Source organism: Medicago sativa, chromosome 5 (assembly GCF_051527215.1).
Source record: "Medicago sativa cultivar Bolivia chromosome 5, Bolivia_mono, whole genome shotgun sequence".
In the NCBI taxonomy this organism is placed as follows: Eukaryota; Viridiplantae; Streptophyta; class Magnoliopsida; order Fabales; family Fabaceae; genus Medicago; species Medicago sativa.
In genome coordinates this window covers 69,651,849-69,668,654 of record NC_140753.1, presented here as the reverse complement: position 1 = coordinate 69,668,654, position 16,806 = coordinate 69,651,849, and the positions used below count along the sequence as shown (strand labels likewise).

Genomic DNA, 16,806 nt, shown 5'->3' with positions numbered 1-16,806 from the left:
TGTTGAATATGAGGGAAGAAGATCAAGAAATGCCACACAGGCTGATAAGTAAAAACAATTATGTGTTGATGATTCACCGTAAGATATAATAGACTTGTATGATCCAACGGTCCACTTTCTTTAAAAAAAGATCAAACAGTTAAAATTAACAAAATTAATAAGGTTTACTAATGGACCACTCTTAAGTTTGGCCCACCATAGACATTTAGAGTTAAAGTTAACAGTCGGGATTTATTTGGCAAACGGAGGAAAACTTGAGGGATCAAAAAGTACGTTTTATTAATTGTGGGACCAAAATGAAAACTTGAAATTATTTGAGGGACCATTGAATCAAATAAGCCTTCATTTTAAGGGGAATCCAGGTGTTATAATTTAATTGGAGAACAGCAAAAACAGGATGTATGGAACTTGACATAAGTTTTGTCCTAAAAATAAATAAATAAAAAGTTCTTTTTACAATAAGAAATGGTCTAATTTTAATCTTTTTCTCATTTCCCAAATTCTCATTTCCTGCCACAACCACATATTCATAAACATGATAGTATCTCTTTCTTTAAATGTAATACCTTAACATTTTGCCTAAACTTTGTGTATTCGTAAGTGTAATACTATCTTATTCTTTGATATTCTCATTTATTGTATATATGATTATATATTTGATGCTTCAAAATAGTGAAAACGGGTTACACAATATTTCAAGGGAAAGGAAAAAGGTTTGGTCATTTTTTGGGAAAATATATGATGGCTTATATCTCAATGTTCTTAACCATTTTTTTTAATATATATTTCATTAACAATTTTAACTACCTCATTAAGCACAAAAGTGAAAGATATTAAAAACTTATTTTACATAAATCTATGTACTATCATTGTTTTTTTTTAGGGAATGTACTATCATTGTTTTGAAACTATGTTTCATCATTGCCTGCAAGACTTAAACATCTAATTTCATGGTTTACACACTAATTTCTAAAGACCAGTTTCCCTTAGCCCCTCACCTTTCCGATGAAAGTCCGGTGAGAGTTTACTTCTAGTAACCAAGCCTATTTCGCTGACTTGATTACTAGAAGATGCATAGAGGATTGAAACTACATGTGTCTCAATAATTGCAAAGACTATCTCACTGTTTTGCAATTATTGTCTAGATTCACTTGTTCCAACATCAAAACTCCGCTCTCGCTTTATGAATTGATGTTTGGGATGATGGATTAACGATTAACAAACCCTCCGCTTTCGCTTCCACAGTTTGATAATTGTTAATCCACGTTAAGACGGTGAATCTAGATTAGAAATTAGGGTTACATAAAATTAGGGTTTAAGCTTGGTTTGTTTAGGATTATGTCATTTAGACTCCCCAACAATCCCAAGACGAAGAAGTCTACTCACTCATGTTCATCGTAGACATGGGGGAAGAAGAGAGAAAATAACAGTAAAGTAAAATTGCGAGAAAGAAAGTAAAGAAATAAAGACTTTTATTGAAAATAGAAATATTCTAAGCAAAAGTAAGGTGAATGTTTATGGTGGAGAGCTACTCTATTTATAGCTTTACAATCAACTTAGAAACTAAGCAACTAAAAGGATAAAACGGTAAAGCTGCAACAGGGTAACTTGGGCTTGAAGAAAAGCAGCAAAAGTGGTTTTTGGGATGGGCACGGCCGTGCCACATGTTGGCACGGGCCGTGCCAAGCTTCTGACTATGTGGGAACATATTTTTGTCCCGTATCTTCGTATTCTTGCACTGTATTTGCTCCAGTCCTCTTTCTTTTGCTCCAAGACACCTTCCACCATATATTAGTTCCTAAAATATAATAAAAAGCAATTTAAAGTAAAATATTCTAAAAGGAAATAAAATGCAATAAAATAAAACTAAATCTTTAATAAAACTAAACTAAATAAAGCATTAAATTAGACTAATCTATGACTCATCAAACTCCCCCACACTTGAATCTTTGCTTGTCCTCAAGCAAAAGGCAATAGACATAGCAGCAACAAAAGATTTATTCATGGCAATATTAAGAACACATGTCTCAAAAGAAAGGCTTTGCTTCAAGTACACTAATTACAATTTCAAATACTTCTCATGAACCTATTCTACCCAACATCAAGTCTCAAGTGAGTGTGTGTGTGCAGTCCAACCCTTTTCTTGCTCCTGTATAAGACAGATATTATGAGGAATAGGTTCTATCCTTAGTGCTAAAGTAACCGAGAAAAGTTCTTTCTTCATTTCATATAAGAGTGATGGGAATTTAAGTTAAAATTAGATTAGATTAACAATTAAGCACAAGGGGCTGCAGATGCTTAGGGGCTATCTATCCTCGTAGGAAGTCTTCTCGGATGTAATTGTCCTTTCCCCCTAGATTCAAAATCACCCAAAGCAGTGCTGCAAAATTATTATTTGTTTCATCTCCGCGTAGGAAGTCTTTTTGGATGTAATTGTCCTTTCCCCCTAGCATTGATGAATTTGTTTCACTTTAAGTTCAAATTAGGGAGTCACCACCACAATTAGGAAGTTAGGGATTGTCCTTTCCCCCACATGTTGGTGCCATTCTCCCGCCCCATTTAACTTTAACAATTAAGAGAATATAACAATATAGCACAATTGATTAATTTCCCACACAAACTTATACTACTTTTACTCTGAAGACTTTAAAGGGTCTAAGTTAACATTAAAGATAGAACGTGTTCCTTAAAATACCTATTCATACACTTGCTCAAAGATTGCAACTGGGTGCTTTTCTCATTGGAGATTTTTCACAATAAAACAAGATGTGGGTATAACATGAACACAAGAAACACAAGAAACCACTTTCATGTACAAGAAACAAAGAAGAGACAAAACAAAAAAATTTATGGCATATTTTACATTAAAAACAAGCTACTAATCATGCCTTTCACTTTAAAACAAAACAAAAGAATAAAGTTTCAAGGGAGTTTGGGAACACTACGACTCTAGACACTTTATTAACCCCCCCCCCCCCCCTTAGGGGAAGCATTGTCCTCAATGATTCAAAAGAAAAGAAATTAAAAGAGAAGAAGAAGTAGAAGAAGAAGAATTAGGGAGAGAAGAAAAAGAAGAAGGGAAGAGAGGAAGAGGAAAGCTCACATGTTCTTATTGAGGTCCATAAGGAGGACCTTGAAGTTGGAGGTGTTGCATCATCCGATGGAGCATCTCATTATTTCCATCATTGACACGGTTGCCCCTTTGAACTTCATTGTGAAGGCCGGAGATTTCAACACCTTGCATTTGTTGCTCGGTGCTCATCCTCTCGATTTCATTGTGAATCCATGCCCATCTTTGATTTTCATTAAGCTCACCGGCTTCATGGCCATGGTGCCCCTCTTGGTGCAAGTTAGCACCTTCTCCTTCATCATGGTGCAAGTTAGCACCTTCTCCCTCATTATCATGTTGCTCACCAAGAACCTGCACATCATCAACATACAACCAATTTTCTTCCACCTCGGTGGTAGTCCGAGATGGGTTAGGAAGTAAAAACAAGATAGGCACATTTAGCTTGAGTTGGTAATGGAGGGGTGGACGGTGTTTAATGAAGTTTATAGCAATGAGGGTATCTATGTTGAGTCTATTGTTTCCCTCAATTGGTTTGATCCCCTCATCTTCACTCACTCCAAAACACCTAGCTATGTATGTAATGATGCCACCCACCACTATTTCTCCCCTACCGGGTGGTTTATTACCTAAGAAGTCTAGGTAATCAATCAAATAGAAACAAGTGTTGACGGGGTGGTTGTGGAGCATTGCCCATAACATGAACAACTCATCGGTTCTAGTATTTCCTAGCTCGGTTCTACCCCAAATAGTACAAGCCAATAAGTACGGGGTTGTGAATGTTGCTAGCTTTGTTGGCTCTAGGAACATAGTTGGAAACGCCGGTGATACGTGTCCAAAAGGCAGCTGGGTCATAGTTATCCGGTTTTAGGCTAGGATCCCAATGATCATGAATATACCCCTCATTGATAAAACCTAAGGCTTCACAAAAGTGCTGAAGAGACATATCATAATTGACATTCATTAATCGGAAAGAAACTCTATGGTTGGGGTTATCAAAATTCAGCTTATCTTTTGTAAAAACAATTGAGCTTAAGAATTCATAAGTGAAGTTTTCATAACCCCGCATAGGTTTCAATATATCAGTCCAATCTAACTTTCCTATCAACCTAGAAACATCATCTAAAAGCTCTAGCACATCTAAAGTATGAGAGTCAGGATACCGAGAAGGATGCAAGGTTTTAGAGATGAGAATTTTATACCTGTCCCGTTTCTTGTTGTCTCGGAATTGGATTCCATGGTTCTTAACTTGTGCTTGCTTCTTTGGGGGGGGACCAGAAGAGCTTGCTGGTTCCTTTCCACTTCTTCTTCGTGAAGCCATTGGACCTTGGTTGTGGTTGATATGAAGGTTTAGGGTTTGTGGAGATTTGTGATGGAAAGGATTGGTCTAGGATTGGGGTTAATGTTTTGGTAAGGTTTATGGGTTTAGATGTGGAGATTGGTTAGGATTTTGTGGTGTTTGGGTTAGGTTTTGAAAGATTAGGGTTTTGGTGAATTGTGTGTTTGGGTGGATGAAAGTTATTTTTGATTGGTGGTTTGTGTTTGGAATGAAGCTTGTGATTGTTTTAGTGAAAGAATGGAGTGATTTGGTTAAGTTTTGAGGAAGATATGAAGGTTTGAAGGTTGGTGGTTATGGAGGTTAGAGAGAAGTTTGAAAGATAGAGAGAGGTTTGTGTTGGAGAATGAAGGAAGAAGAAGAAAAATTTTGTGTTATAGGGTGTACAGAGATCGGGCACGGACCGTGCCAACATTCTGACTTCAAGCACTAAAATTTTCCTTAAAAACCTGGCACGGCCGTGCTAGCCTTAGCACTGGCCGTGCCAACCTTCTGGTCCTGGGGCTTCAGTTTTTTCCAGTTTTCTTGAATCGGACTTGGACAATTACCTACAAAATAACCTAAAGCAAAGAAAAACAAAACAAAAGCAATTAAATGCGCGGGTTGCCTCCCACGAAGCGCTCTTTTAATGTCATTAGCTTGACGGTTAGAAAGAGATCTTAGAATGGATCAAAGATATCATATTGTGTAGATGACGCTATAAAACGTTCTTTCACAACATGATCGTTAAGCATGCAACAAGAGTAAAGAGCGGGACCTTTCATAACATTTTCCAACTCATAACCTACCATTTTATCACTCACTTGAAAACCTATCCTAATGTTCTTGACATCTATAAGAGCTCCTGCAGTTGCGAGGAAAGGTCTACCTAGGATTATTGGGACGTCATGTCCTCTTCAATGTCAACGACTACAAAATCAGTTGGGATGTATATCCCTTCTATCTTAACAGGTATGTCCTCGACAAATCCTACAAGTTTCATGGTAGAACGATCGGCAATTTTCAATTCCATCTCGATAGGTTTCAATTCTCCTATCCCTATCCTTTTAAGAAGAGACAAAGGCAGCAAACTAACACTAGCTCCTAAGTCACATAAGGCTTTGTTTATGGTTTCATTCCCAATTTCACATGGTATGGCAAAGCTACCTGGATCTCTAAGCTTAGGGGGTACCTCTTGAATGATTGCACTAGTTTCCTTGGCCAAGGCTATTGTCTCATTATGCTCTATAGCCCTTTTCTTTGAAAAAATTTCCTTTAAAAACTTGGCATATAGAGGCATCCTAGACAAAGCTTCAGCAAAAGGAAGTTTAATGCAAATCTTCCTAAGTATGTTGACAAATTTTTCAAACTTACCCTCTAGTTTAAGCTTATCAAGATTTAAGGGGGATGGAGTTTTGTCTTCTTCAAGCGGTTTTGCTTCTTCTATCACAATTTTATCACCTAAAGGCTTGACATTTTCTTTCCCAATGTTTTTAACCTTAGCAAAAGTTTCTCCTAACTTACTACCCCCAAAAGATATGACATTAACTTGGGCTTTGGGATTGGCTTCGGTTTGACCAGGAAAGACTCCCGGTGTTTGGGAAGAGGTAGCCACTTGTTGGGCTATTTGAGCGATTTGAGTTTCAAGCATTTTAGAGTGAGTAGCAATAGAATCAACCTTGGTATTGAGCTTGGAAAGAGAATCATTCAGAAATCCAGTTTGGTTTTTAAGTTCTTGAAGTTGTTTGGTTTGGTTGGCAATAGAGTTTTCCAACAAAATTTCCAAATTGGATTTCTGAGTGAATCTTTGGTTGTTTGCATAACCGGGTGGTGCTACTTGTCCATAGGGATTTTGGTTTTTGTAAAAATTTTGATTTTGTCTCATCCCTTGGTTGTATTGAGCATAATTCATTTGCTCAACACCGTTAATAGCACTACCTAGTTGGCAATCAACACCAGCATGAACAGTTATACCACAAATTTCACAAGAAGGAGTAGAAGCAGAATTGATAGCACTAACATTGAGTTTTTCAAGTTTTTCAGTTATTGTATCAATTTTAGAAGCAAGGTGATCATAGTTAGAGACTTCGTATATACCTGCCTCCTTTTTGGAGGATGAAGAACTAGTGATGGCTCTCTCGTCGGTCCATTTGTAATGATTTTGAGCCATGTCTTCAATCAAGGCATACGCCTCCATGTAATTCTTGTTCATAAGTGCTCCACCTGCAGCTGCATCAACAGACATCTTAATGGTATAAGTCAAGCCATTATAAAAAGTGTCGACTATAAGCCACTTCTCTAGGCCATGGTGGGGACAAAGTCTTAGCATTTCTTTGAAACGCTCCCACGCCTCATAGAGAGATTCCCCATCTTTTTGGTTGAACCGAGTGATTTGGTCTCTAAGTTTAGCGGTTTTAGATGGTGGAAAGAATCGGGAAAGGAATGCTTGCCTCATCTGATCCCATGAAGTAATGGAACCGACTTCGAGGGAATGGAACCAAGCGCTAGCTCTATCCATTAAGGAAAAGAGAAAGAGATGAAGTCTTACGGCCTCTTGGTTCTCCTTCATGGTTCCACTAATTCGTAGGAAAACAGAGATGTGAAGATTGGGATCCTCAGTGGGGGATCCCGAGAATTGGTTTTGCTGCACCAAGTTAAGTAGGGCACGCTTAATTTCGAAGTTGTCATCCTCAACCGTTGGGTACACAATAACAGCTTGTGGCTCAGCCGTAGACGGCGTTGCATACTCTTTGAGAGTGTGATTGGCCATGGCGGTGTTATTTCGTGCGTCTCTCTTTCGTTTATGCAAATACCTTTCGATCTCGTTGATTATTACAACTCGATTTCTGGTTTTTAGCATAAAAAATTGAGAACCCAAGAAGTTAACGATAACAGAAAAACAAAAAGTTAAAAAGAAAAATAAAAAGAAAAGAGAAAGAAGAAGAGAGAATTCTAATCACTAAGAAAAAGTTAATCAAATTAGTTAACTCCCCGGCAACGGCGCCAAAAACTTGATAGGGCCAAACCACAAGTGCACGGCCTATCGAAGTAATAGTAGTAAGAAAGAGTATCGTTCCGCTAGGGAGTTGTTCAACTTAATTAACTTTTTAAGGAATGATTAGAGGAGAGAAAGTTTAGTAAAAAGGAAGTTTGATTGCTGAAAGTAATTAACAATAATAAAAAAGAGCCTTGGGATTATTGGTTTGTCATAATAACAAACCCTTCACTAGACAAGACTTAAACATCTAATTTCATGGTTTACACACTAATTTCGAAAGACCGGTTTCCCTTAGCCCCTCACCTTTCCGATGAAAGTCCGGTGAGAGTTTACTTCTAGTAACCAAGCCTATTTCGCTGACTTGATTACTAGAAGATGCATAGAGGATTGAAACTACATGTGTCTCAATAATTGCAAAGACTATTTCACTGTTTTGCAATTATTGTCTAGATTCACTTGTTCCAACATCAAAACTCCGCTCTCGCTTTATGAATTGATGTTTGGGATGATGGATTAACGATTAACAAACCCTCCGCTTTCGCTTCCACAGTTTGATAATTGTTAATCCACGTTAAGTCGGTGAATCTAGATTAAAAATTAGGGTTACATAAAATTAGGGTTTAAGCTTGGTTTGTTTAGGATTATGTCATTTAGACTCCCCAACAATCCCAAGACGAAGAAGTCTACTCACTCATGTTCATCGTAGACATGGGGGAAGAAGAGAGAAAACAACAGTAAAGTAAAATTGCGAGAAAGAAAGTAAAGAAATAAAGACTTTTATTGAAAATAGAAATATTCTAAGCAAAAGTAAGGTGAATGTTTATGGTGGAGAGCTACTCTATTTATAGCTTTACAATCGACTTAGAAACTAAGCAACTAAAAGGATAAAATGGTAAAGCTGCAACATGGTAACTTGGGCTTGAAGAAAAGCAGCAAAAGTTCTGGGACGGGCACGGCCATGCCACATGTTGGCACGGGCCGTGCCAAGCTTCTGACTATGTGGGAACATATTTTTGTCCCGTATCTTCGTATTCTTGCACTGTATTTGCTCCAATCCTCTTTCTTTTGCTCCAAGACACCTTCCACCATATATTCGTTCCTAAAATATAATAAAAAGCAATTTAAAGTAAAATATTCTAAAAGGAAATAAAATGCAATAAAATAAAACTAAATCTTTAATAAAACTAAACTAAATAAAGCATTAAATTAGATTAATCTATGACTCATCAACAGGTACTCCCCAGAGAAAGTTTAGCAGACTCACTTCCATTTCAGGTATCCGGAGCACTTCTTCCCTTCAAAAGTACCTCGGTTTTCCCATTCTCAAAGGCCGGAAAAAAAAATGATTTCTTTTTTATTATTGAGAAAATGCATTCTAGGCTTGCTTCTTGGAAAAAATAACCTCCTCAACAAACCAGGAAGATTGACTCTAGCATCCTCAGTTTTATCCTCCATTCCTTCATAATATATGCAAATAAACTGGCTGCCTTAGAGTATTTGTGATAGTATGTATAGACAAAACAACCCGCAACTTTATTTGGAAGGGTACTAACAATTAATCTGGTTAATTGGAACAAGGTTACTACTCCTAAGAATCTTGGTGGTTTGGGTATCCGTACGGCTAGAGAAACCAACACTATTCTCCTTGGCAAACTTGTGTGGGACATGGTTCAGTCATCTAACAAATTTTGGGTGCAGCTTCTTTCAAATAAATACATTGGGGGCGGAATTTTCTTCAAGCAATCATTCATTCAAACAGTTCTCCTTCTTGGTCCTCTATTATTCATGCTAAAAATATTCTCAAGCACGGTTATTCTTGGCGCGCGGGATCAGGCTCCTCTTTTATTTGGTTCAGTAATTGGAGCGCTAAAGGTCCTATCGGCAATCATGTTCCTATCATCGACATCCACGACCTTCACCTTACTATCAAAGATGTTTTCTCCGCTGATGGCCTCCATGCTCAGTGTAACGCCCTCCTTTTCATTTAATTATTTTTATTAAGTTAGAGTCTATTTATGTGATTTATTTATTTATATGAGGTGTTAGTATTTTATTATGTGGCATTATTCTATTATTTATTAGAATATGAGAATTATTAGAGTAAGTAGATTTGGAGGTAATTTTGAGATTAGATGTCTTTTTATGATTTAGTCGATTTATTTTGATGAGTTGGTATTTACTAGAATAATATATATTTGTTATTTGTTAGAGATATATTTGTTATTTGGTGTAGAAATATATTTGTTATTTGTTAGAGATATATTTGTTATTTGGTGTAGAAATATATTTGTTATTTGTTAGAGATATATTTGTTATTTGGTGTAGAAATATATTTGTTATTTGTGAGAGATATATTTAATTTAAAAATAAATAAGATTATGAGGATTATTAGTGTGAGTGGAATTGGGGGTTAGAATAGAAAGAAGAATAAGTTGTTGGGCCTAAATAGATTTGGGAAGAATATTTTAGTATTATAAATAGAGAAGCTTAGGTTAGAAAGAGTTTACCTTAAACCGCTTTTTGGAAAAGAGGAGAACAAGAAAGAAGAGAAGAGAAGAGAGAAGTCAAGAGAAGAGGAGAAGACCTTAGGAAAGAAGAACGCTGCTGCTGATTCAGGAATTAATCTAAGGTGAGGGTGAGACTATCTTGCATTAATATTAAGTTGTTAAATCATTAGATTACATCTAACAAGTTTGGGGAGAGTTTGTGAGATTAAGAGGATTAGGGTTTATGAGCGATTTTGATGATTAGATGAATGAGCTAATTCCGATGCGAAGTTTTGAATTACTTATGTTAAATGATTTTGAAGAATAAATTGTTATTTATTCAGTTTATGAATTTTTAAGAAGTGTAGCATTCCGTTAAAAGTTGAATTACTCTGATTTTTAATTATGAAATTTTCATGTTGGGAAAACGGGGTGTTACACTCAGGATCTTTACACTAATCTTCCACCTGATATTGTGGACCTCATCAATTCCACCCACTTCTGTTTCAATGCTGCTGTTGAAGATTCCTTTATCTGGGCTCATAATAAAAATGATAACTACACTACCAAAAGCGGTTATGACTGGCTTCTCTCTCTCAAAATTACGGCATATAACATCACTAATCACCGCTCTTGGTCCTGGATTTGGAGGTTGCAAGCGCCTGAAAAATTCAAGTTTTTCATCTGGTAAATTTGTCAAAATTAATGTCGTTCCTACTTTGTCGCTGCGTCACCATAGAAACATGACAAATTCTGCTACCTGCACGCGTTGTGGGGACGGGGATGAATCTCTTCTGCACTGCATTCGGAACTGTGGTATCTCAAAGACCATTTGGCTCAAAATTGGTTTTTCGGACACTGACTTTTTCTCTGAGCAAGATGCTCACGTTTGGGTTCATTTGGCAGCTACTGGCCCTCGCAGTGCCTGTTTTCTTGCTGGTCTTTGGTGGGTTTGGCGCCACCGTAATTTGATGTGTCTTAATGATGAAACTCGATCCCTGTTTCGTATTACCAGCAATATCTACAATTCCGAAGCTGTTATCATCAAGAGCTTTCAGCAGGATATCAGGAATGCTCAGCAGGAGCGTTTTGTTAAATGGAACTCTCATAATCATTTTGGATCCATTCTCAATGTAGATGGCAGCTGCCTAGGAACTCCTATTCGAGCAGGGTTTGGTGGAGTCATTCGCAACAGTCATGGTTTCTACCTCTCCGGTTTTTCCGAACATATCTCTACCTCCAATGATATTCTCTTGGCTGAGCTCACCGCTATTTACCAAGGAATTCGCCTAGCTGTTGACATGGGATTAGAAGACCTGGTGTGCTATTCTGACTCCCTTCTCTCCATTAATCTCATTTTAGGTGATACTCCAAAGTACCACATATACGTTGTCCTCCTTCAAGATATCAAGGATATGATACAGAACCGCAATTTTACTCTCCACCATACCTTACGAGAGGGCAATCAATGTGTCGACTACTTGGCAAAATTGGGAGCTTCCTCAGTTGAAGGCTTCACCATGCATCATTCTCCCCCTGTTGATCTTTTGTCTCTGCTGAGGAACGACGCGTTGGGCACCTATTTCTCTAGGACTTAGCTTCTGTTTCCTGTTTCTTCTTTTTTCTTTCTTCTGTTGTTGTTTTTCCCGTTCTTATTTTCCTTTTGTAACCAAAAAAAAAAGAAACTATGTTAAATAAATGATTAATGACTTGCATTTTTTGTTTAATAAAGTAATTAAAGTGTTAATAAAATGCATGTTAAAAATGGTTAATAACATAGTACATTTTTGTTGTTAACGAAGTTGCAAAATTGATTAATTTCACAACTTAATTTTTTTGTTAGAATAATTCTCCTCCATATTAAAAAAAAGTTATTTTTTTTTAAAAAAAGTATAAAAAAAAGAACTTCTGTAGATGTCTCTTGTTTGATGTCACATATATATGTTCCAATACTGTAGCCAAAAAATATATATATGTGTTCCAATATCATTTGGTTAAAGTCAAGTCTTGTAATATACACCAAACATGAAATATTTCTATGGATGATAATAAATTAATGTTTTTATCAATTATCGTATTTAGATTGATGGAACATAACGGAGTGGAGGGGAATGAAATTTAATGAAGTGGAACGGAATGGAACGGAACAATAATTCCATTACATTATTTGGATATTTTATGACGTGACAGATTAATGTTTCCACTCCATTGTTTGGAAAATAAGATTACCATATCTTATTAAAATTACCATATCTTAAATATTTCATTTTTACCCTTAATTTAAAAAACTATTATTATGTAAAATCTAGTTTTACTAAAATCTCATCTTCCTCAAAATTAAACATATGAGCAGAAAAACCTGTGTACTAGCGATCGTTGCCAAAATCTATACTTGAAAATGTTTTTTTAATACTATAAACAGGAAAGGTTGGCAAAGGAAGAAACATTTCCACTGATACTATTGTTTCCTATATTTGCATCTATCATAAGCCAAGAAACACTTACGGAGAACAAGGAAACTACAAATTACAATATGAGTAACTCGCGCATGCGCAACAATTGAAATAACACATGCACAGAGCAAGAAATAGTCATGCACAAACAAGAAGAAAAAAAAAACACGCACAAGAAAAGGAAACACGCATTTTGCAAAAGAAGAAACGTGAAATAAGGTATTTGAGAGGAAGACGAAACATTTTTTTTTTGAAGAAGCTAATCGAAAATATATTAAAGAAACTGACAGTTCCTCAAGCACAAGGTGTGCTTAAAAGGAACTGTTAAAAAACAATTACACCAACGTTAAGCCAGAATCAGGCAAGAAACCGAAAAGAAAAAAATTACATTAAAGCTTGCATACAACATAAAGGATTTAGCCTCCAAAAAGAATAGTCAAAATCAAACAAGGCATAGTGTGATTTTAGCCACCAGAACGTTTGGAGTTTCACCTTTTCTGCAAGAGTCTCAATTTGATCAGACCTGTTTTGGAAAATCCTATTATTACGGTCTTTCCAAACAACAAAAAGCACCGAAATCCATAAAATAGCAAACACCGTCCTTGAATTTTTGGAAAAGTCTCCAAGGCCACAAAACTGATAAGCATGCGTACAAGTTGTGGCATTAAAAGCCGATTCAAATCCTAACCATTTTGAAATCAATAGCCAAATACGTCCGTATACACCACACCGAAAGAACAAGTGATCTCTGTCTTCTAAATCACCGCAAAGGGCCGCACAAGATAGTTGAGCAGCATCAATAGCACCTCGCCTAAAGAGATTATCCTTGGTAGGTAGTCTGTTCAGGAAAAGTCGCCAAACAAAAAGATTCACCTTCAAAGGAACCGCTTTAAGCCACAAAAAACTATCAAAACCTTCATTTAAGTTGGTATCTGACGCCGTCAAAAAAGAGTATGCTGATTTAACCGTGTAACACTGCGATGTATGGAGTTTCCACACCCACCTATCAACCATGCCAACCTGCAAAATACAAGAAGATACCCGCTCCACACACTCCAAGACCAGCCCCTCCTCCCACGCAAATAACCTCCTACGCCATTTCCACGCTTCTCCTCCAACCCCCCAACCTAACTCAAACATCTCCGACACCGTAGCTAGTTTATTGTCCGCAAGGTCATAAAGGCGACCATAAGATCTTACTAGAGGACACTCATCTAGCCACGGATCCACCCAAAACAAAGTATCCCAACCATCACCCACCCTCCGAATAATATTATCTACCAACCACCTAGAATCGACAAGGCCCGCTCCCATCCTGATTTGGTTTATGTTACGCCACCAAACCGAGCCTACTCCCTCCCTAAACCGAACTCTACCCCCCTCTTCTCCATACTTTGCTCGAATAACAACATTCCACAAACTCTCCCTCTCCGCCAACAACCTCCACACCCACTTACCTAAAAGAGAAAAATTAAATTCCTTCAACCTCTTCACCCCCAGACCTCCATTCACCGTTTGTAAACAAATATTTTCCCATTTAATCCAAGAAATTTTCCTCACCTCCTCACTACCCCCCCCCCCCCCCCCCCCCCCAAAAAAAAAATTAGAAAAAATAGAATCAAGGGAAGAAATAATACCTGAGGGAGCTTTGAAGAAGGAAAGGAAATAAACCAGAACGGAGGACAGAACGGACTTAAGCAAAACCAACCGACCACCCAAAGACAAATGTTTACACTTCCAACCAGACAGACGTTTATGGATCCTATCAACCAGCGGAAACCAAAACTGAAGCCTCCTCGGATCACCACCAATAGGCAGCCCAAGATAGAGAAAAGGAAGGCGCCCATGCTTACACCTCATAACCAAAGCTGCTTCATGAAGCCAAGATTCATTCACATTAACACCAAAAAGCATACTTTTGTTAAAGTTGACTTTCAGTCCCGAGATAGATTCAAATAAAACTAACACCGCCTTCAAAGCTCGGACATTAGACCAACTCTTAACCCCAATCAACAAGGTATCGTCGGCAAACTGAAGATGAGAAACAGGCACAACTGATTGCGTCCCAATGTTATACGGAGTAAAAATATGATTTGCCACCATAGCGTTCATCATAACATTAAGACCATCTGATGCCAACAAGAACAGGAAAGGGGAGAGTGGATCCCCTTGACGCAGTCCTCTTTCAAAACAAAATTCTTCTGTCGGACACCCATTAACCAACACTGAAGCTGTTGTTGTCGATACACATTCCATAATCCAAGAACGCCAAAGCATCGGAAAATTCATTTTAGACATCACTTCATCAAGGTAACCCCAATCCACCGAGTCATATGCCTTCTCAAAATCAACTTTAAAAAGGAGAAGATCTTTATTAGACTTTTTAGCATCATCCACAATCTCATTTGCTATTAAGATGCCATCCAAAATCTTCCTACCCTTGATGAAAGCCGACTGAGTGGAAGATACAACATTACCAACCACCTTTCTCAACCTGTTAGCCAGCACTTGGGAAAGAATTTTATAAATACTACTCACCAAAGAAATTGGACGGAAATCAGCCACACGTTGCGGATTATCAACCTTTGGAATTAATGCTATAAAAGTAGAGTTGAGACCTTTAGTAAGCTTACCATGTCGATAAAACTCCGCAAAAAAATTCAACAAATCAATCTTCAACAAATCCCAAAATTCTTTAAAAAAAACCCAAATTAATACCATCAGGTCCCGGACATTTGAAACTATCACAATCCTAAATTGCTGCCTTAATTTCTTCCAATAAAAAGGGTTGAATAAGATCCGCCCCTTCCATCGCAGATAACTTTGTAAACATCAAACCACCAATGTCTGGACGATAATAAGATATCCTCTTAAAGTGATCTCTAAAATGTTGGTAAACAGTATGGCGAACCTCAGACACTCCTTCAATAGAAACCCCATCAACAGTTAAAGAGACAAGCGCATTAGAGCGCCTACGAGCAGACATGACACCATGAAAAAAATTTGTGTTTGCATCTCCTTCTTTCAGCCAGGTGACTCGCGACTTCTGCCACATAATGCTACCTTGCAATTTTGAGAAAGCCAAAATATCAGCAGGTAAACAAAGCAACTCACTCTCCTCTTCACTCCCCAAAACACGGCTCTCCCCAATCACATCTAACTCCGCCAGGCGATTCTTTGATTCCCGAATTTTGCTATCTAGGTTCGAAGTGTGATTCAAATGCCAACTCCTCAACTCCGCCTTCAGCCTCTTCAATTTTTCATTAAGGATGAAACCGGTCCAGCCTTGTACTTGAATAGATTGCCATTTCTCTTTTACAAAATCAGCATACCCAGGAATATCTGACCAACATTTCAACATTCTAAGAGGTTTTGGACCCCAATTTTGATCATCGATTGTGAGCATGATCGGACAATGATCTGACAGCCCCCTAGGAAGAGCCGATTGAATGCAATTAGGAAACAACAATAACCAATCTTCTGATAACAAAAAACGATCTAGCCGACTCATTGACAAACCATCTCCACGATTCCAAGTAAAATTGCGACCGCAGAGAGGAAGATCGACAAGAAAATTATCGTCAATAAAATGATTGAAAGGAGCAAAATCATCATTGTTAATGTTCACTGATCGACTTCTCCGCTCTTCAGTAGATCGAACAGCGTTGAAATCACCAAGAATACACCAGGCAATCGAATTGTGCCTCTGTAGCATACCTCCAAGCACGTGCCATAATTCCTGACGACCTCTATTATCACATGGAGCATAAACATTTGCCAAACCAAAATCAACATTATTTTTAAGAAACTTCCCTTTCACAATCAAGGAATTAGATAAACTCATCGACAACCAAATATTAACCACATTAGGATTCCACATCGTTAGAATACCCCCTGAAGCTCCAACTGACGGTTTAAAAGAATAAGCAACATCATCCGACCCCCACAAAAACCGACACAACACATCATCCACCTCCTCCAATTTTGTTTCTTGAATACAAAACACATCCGGACTCTTCTCCAAAATCAACCTCCTAATCTCCCTCCTCTTCTCCACTGCCCCTAACCCACGAATATTAAAAGAAAAGATCTTCATTACAAACCCCCACCCCTTCCACTACCCCTCCGACACCCTCACTCTCTATTTTTTTCCCCCTTCCTCACCTCCAACTTCTTCTCACCCTCACTCTCTACCTTGCCTCCTTTGACACCCCCTCTAGATAACACTTGAAAACTATTTTTACACTTAACACCAATAATCTTACCCACATCTACAATGTCAGCCTCCACCCCCTTAGCATCACCATGAACAGACACCCAATTTTTCCAATCATTAGAATTAGTAGACGGTCCCGACCCTGCGGACAAAGATACACCTTTCTGTTTACCTGATTGTGAATTGGATGCATTCAGCGTTGCCTTCTTCTTTTTTGAGCTCTTCAGAGAACGAATCAAAACATTTCTATCCTCTGCTGATAATCTTGCAA

General features: G+C 37.8%; 1 protein-coding gene and 1 non-coding gene across 2 annotated transcripts; one reads left to right on the top strand and one right to left on the bottom strand.

Annotated features, from left to right (window-relative positions):
- Window positions 1-6,682: 6,682 nt before the first annotated feature.
- Window positions 6,683-6,789, top strand: LOC146924455 (small nucleolar RNA R71). Its single transcript, XR_015012921.1, has one exon. It is a non-coding gene; the product is annotated as a small nucleolar RNA R71 (small nucleolar RNA).
- A 5,914-nt stretch (window positions 6,790-12,703) lies between these two features.
- Window positions 12,704-15,040, bottom strand: LOC146924454 (uncharacterized). The gene is made up of 2 exons (XM_085711856.1): window positions 13,957-15,040; window positions 12,704-13,776 (listed from the first exon to the last, which is right to left on the bottom strand). The coding sequence occupies exons 1-2, from the start codon at window positions 15,038-15,040 to the stop codon at window positions 12,704-12,706; spliced, it is 2,157 nt and encodes a 718-aa protein (XP_085567982.1).
- Between the last annotated feature and the right edge of the window lie 1,766 nt (window positions 15,041-16,806).

Coding starts and splice junctions, on each gene's coding strand:
- LOC146924454 (XM_085711856.1), bottom strand. CDS start 15,040: ATGGTATTAATTTGGGTTTTTTTTAAAGAATTTTGGGATTTGTTGAAG. Junction 13,777..13,956: donor CTTCTTCAAAGCTCCCTCAG/GTATTATTTCTT, acceptor TTTCTCTTTTAG/GTAAGTGGGTGTGGAGGTTG.